Genomic DNA, 3717 nt, shown 5'->3' on the forward strand with positions numbered 1-3717 from the left:
CATGACACGATGACTGAATGCATTGTTTTCACAGGAGATGACTGTACGATTCCGGTTCAGTGTTTTGTTCTTAGAAATGGTCAAAATGTTTTAAATATCGATCCATAAACGGGGCGCACAAATCAGCAACACCACCAAAAAACAAGCATTCAAGGTTTTGAAACGATCGCTTTCATTTCTCGTTATAACAAACATGACATTAACAATAGTTTTTCATATAAATAAAAAAATACGGTAAACAAGAACAAAATGTCAAAAATGATAATTAACATACGAGTTACTTTGAGTACGAACTGTTGTCAAGTGTTGACCTGCTTTCAATAATTTACATGAATTTTATGAGATATTAAATAAAACATACCGATTGATATTTTCAAAAATCATTGATATAATTCCTAAAAATAAGCAATCACATAAGTTACATGCGGTTATCGACGAACTTTTCCGACAACTTCGAAAGAGATTAAACAGTAAGCGGCGCAAGAATAAGAATTCGGCCCTGGCACAGCATTTAAGAAATAAAAATTATGTATTACAGAACGCCAATTGCCTTGTTAATACATGTTTTTTTCTCTCCCGGTAATGCATGCTTGGATTCTGTGAAAAAACATAGATAGATAGATAGATAGATAGATAGATCTTTTATTCCACCATAGTATGAGAAGCATACAATTCACATCATAATAGTTATCTATGTACAGCTGTTTTTCAATTCAAAAATTTACTGCAAGGAGTAGTACAATATATGTAACATGTAAGTACACTGCCTATAACATATACAAACATATTATGGAGCAAAAAGGGTACATGGATATTTTTAAAAGAAACAATGTACTCGTTAAAAGTACGTTGGAAGTCAATAAAAGAATATTTTAGTTGAAGAGTTGTAAGTATTCACAAAATTTGTACAATAGTTAACCTTTACATGACTGAATATATACTGCTAATGCATTTCTAAAGAGAGATACTAAAACCCACAGTAAACATACTATGCATTTCTCAATATTTCATTCCAAAATGTAAAAATTTCTTTATATCCTTTCATGGTTTTTACTGGAAGTTGAAGAAATTAGAGTAATTATGAATGGTTTTAAAGTTTAAAAAATAATTCTGCCACAGAATACCAGTTTCGTTTCAAGTCTCAGAAAGTATTTGCTTAAGAATTCTCCATGGAATATCTAAGAAATCTTGACTAATCCACACATGAGAGATTCCATGAGAATCTTAGAACTGTTTAAGTTGATATGCCAAGTTATTGTCATTAGAATTTCAGTTTAAAATCAGCATCCTGTCTGAGTATAAAATACACCACCAATCAACCCAAACCTGTAAAATTTTACATTTTTTGTCGAGCTAGGCGACCTGGGTGTTGTCAGCTATTTCCATCCAGTATCTTAACATTTTCATCCTCCTTTGTATTTCAAATGTAAAGCTCCCTGTTTCACATGCATGTACGGCGCAAAGCATTTGTGAAATTGTTAAAGTGAAATATAACTATAATAAATTATGAATGTATGAATTCTACATCTTTTGCAATATGAAAATCCAGTGTTTTTTGCTCCAAGATTTAAAATAGATGCATATAGTGTATCAAATAGCTTTAATTTCTGCAACACAAGTAAATCTATCCTTCTATATACTTTTTTTGAATTACACAATGTAAATGATGCATGTTGAGCAATGTTTTTGGAGTTCTATACCGGTAACAATTTTATAGAGTGTGATTCCAAAGTTTTCAAATGAATTTACCGTCTCTATTTTTGTATCGTATAGAAGTCACACGTTGTATGATGACCTTTTAGCAATATCATTGCTAAGGTTTTTTGTCTTTATCTTAAACCCTAAATCACGTTTAGTACTAGTACTAGTACTGGTATTTTTGCCAAAAGCGCTTGTTTATCAGCATATAGGCAATTTCAATATAACACTATCGTCTTGAATTGTATACATGTTTCAGCAGTTTTCAAATAACTTGTTAAAGTTTTATCAAAATGACCACATTGAGCACATTCAATAAAGAAATGTTGGAAAATAATAAATAAATGCAAAGTGTACCACTTGCATGATCATAACAGTGTATCAGATGAGACCACTTATATCAAAAGTGCTTCAATCTTGTTTATTATATCATTATTTAAATGTTATAATCTTAAAAAATACAAAACTGAAAATTGAAAGAAAAATGAAAAATATAAAAGCGATCCCGTCTACCATGTTACTGATATTTTTCCAATTAACGCACATCTGGGTATCGCCATTTTCGTCCGCTTCTGAAGTCATTGTAACCAGCTGTTTGTCAATTCTTTCATTTGGAACCTCTTCCAAGTCAGTCAACGCAAGCGGCTGTTTTCTAGAGATATGCACGTCTGATGTGTGTTTTGAATCCTCTTTTTCTAGTTCTTTCCGTTTCATACATGTATTTCCATTTCCGGCATTGGACTGATTTATTTCGCTTTTCTTTCCTTTACCCTTGTCTTTGATAGGACTAACTTTGGACTTGGATCGCTTACGCGCTAGGAATCGATACATGGATTGCAACCAGTGCGGAACATTTTCTCTTTCCTTTCTGTTGTATAATCGCAGGTTTAATATTGTAACCAGAGTAATAACGGAGCTGATCACCATGTCAAACATCAGTTTGTACGAGATAATTGGTACTGGTTCAGAGCTCTTTGGGAGGGTCTCACTCACAATTGTCAAGAATACGGTTATAGATAACAAAACGGTGATACAGTAAGAAATTCTCTCTCCAGATTCTGGTAAAAGTAGAAACACGAATGCGTTTAGCAAGCTTAGGAAGGTAAGGGGAAGAACTATATTAACAACCACAAAACCGGCTTTTCTCTCGAGATAGACATGGAAATTTATTTGCATCCCTCCGGGTAAGACTTTTGCTTCCGATTTAGCAAGTTTCCACGTTGAACTTTCAGTGTAATAGCTTAAATCGACTCGATCCCTTGCGGGATTAATTTTTACCTGCTCAGCAAAGTATCCCCAAGCAGAAAACGATATGATGCATTCTTGGGTATCAAATGGGTAACGAGACACATCCAAAGCACAAGTACTTTTAATCAGGTTCCCGGGCCACCATGACGCATATCCGGTGTGATGAAAAGAAACTCTTTGCCATTTCTTGCCAAGAGTATCTGCTTCTGCTGCAGGGTTTACGAGAATAAGTTCAGGTACCCAAACTTCTTTATATGACGTCATCACATTCTCTACCCCACCATATGTTTCAGGATTCCAAACCATGTTTGCATCGTGCCATACCATCGTAAAAACTCCCATGACTGAAAATATTCCACGAATCTCATCAAGTTCTTGTATAGAAACAATTAAGAGGGTAGTATTTACATGGACAGCGTTTTGCTGATTTGCCACTGGCCTCACATTTTTATTGTAAACTTCCAAAAGGTCACGCAGTAAAATATTTGTGTCATTTATTGACGCACAATTGTTCTGTTCAACATATGAAAAGATAAACAGTATAGCAAAGAAAGCATTTACTTTAAGATTTAATTCCATTCTCATAAATGCTCATTTATACATACTTTTCAATCACAGTGAATGATACTGCGACAGATTTAAATGAATATTTCTCAAAGTCCGCATGCTTTTTATTGCTTTGCCCAGTTAAACCACATTGATTTTTTCTATTTTGTTTTAATTACACTGATCATATGATTCCTCGTCAGCCTTTAATCAAATTGTTTGCAT

The 3717-nt window shown here is 33.7% G+C and overlaps 1 protein-coding gene across 1 annotated transcript; it reads right to left on the reverse strand.

The window, feature by feature from the left end:
- Positions 1 to 721: 721 nt before the first annotated feature.
- On the reverse strand, positions 722 to 3525 carry LOC128550192 (acetylcholine receptor subunit alpha-like). Its single transcript, XM_053528680.1, has 2 exons — positions 2243 to 3525; positions 722 to 767 (listed from the first exon to the last, which is right to left on the reverse strand). Exons 1-2 carry the CDS (start codon positions 3523 to 3525, stop codon positions 722 to 724), a joined length of 1329 nt encoding a protein of 442 aa, XP_053384655.1.
- Between the last annotated feature and the right edge of the window lie 192 nt (positions 3526 to 3717).

This window comes from Mercenaria mercenaria, chromosome 17 (assembly GCF_021730395.1).
Source record: "Mercenaria mercenaria strain notata chromosome 17, MADL_Memer_1, whole genome shotgun sequence".
Classification (NCBI taxonomy): Eukaryota; Metazoa; Mollusca; class Bivalvia; order Venerida; family Veneridae; genus Mercenaria; species Mercenaria mercenaria.

Coding starts and splice junctions, on each gene's coding strand:
- LOC128550192 (XM_053528680.1), bottom strand. CDS start 3,525: ATGGAATTAAATCTTAAAGTAAATGCTTTCTTTGCTATACTGTTTATC. Junction 768..2,242: donor GAAAATGGCGATACCCAGAT/GTGCGTTAATTG, acceptor TATATGTTATAG/GCAGTGTACTTACATGTTAC.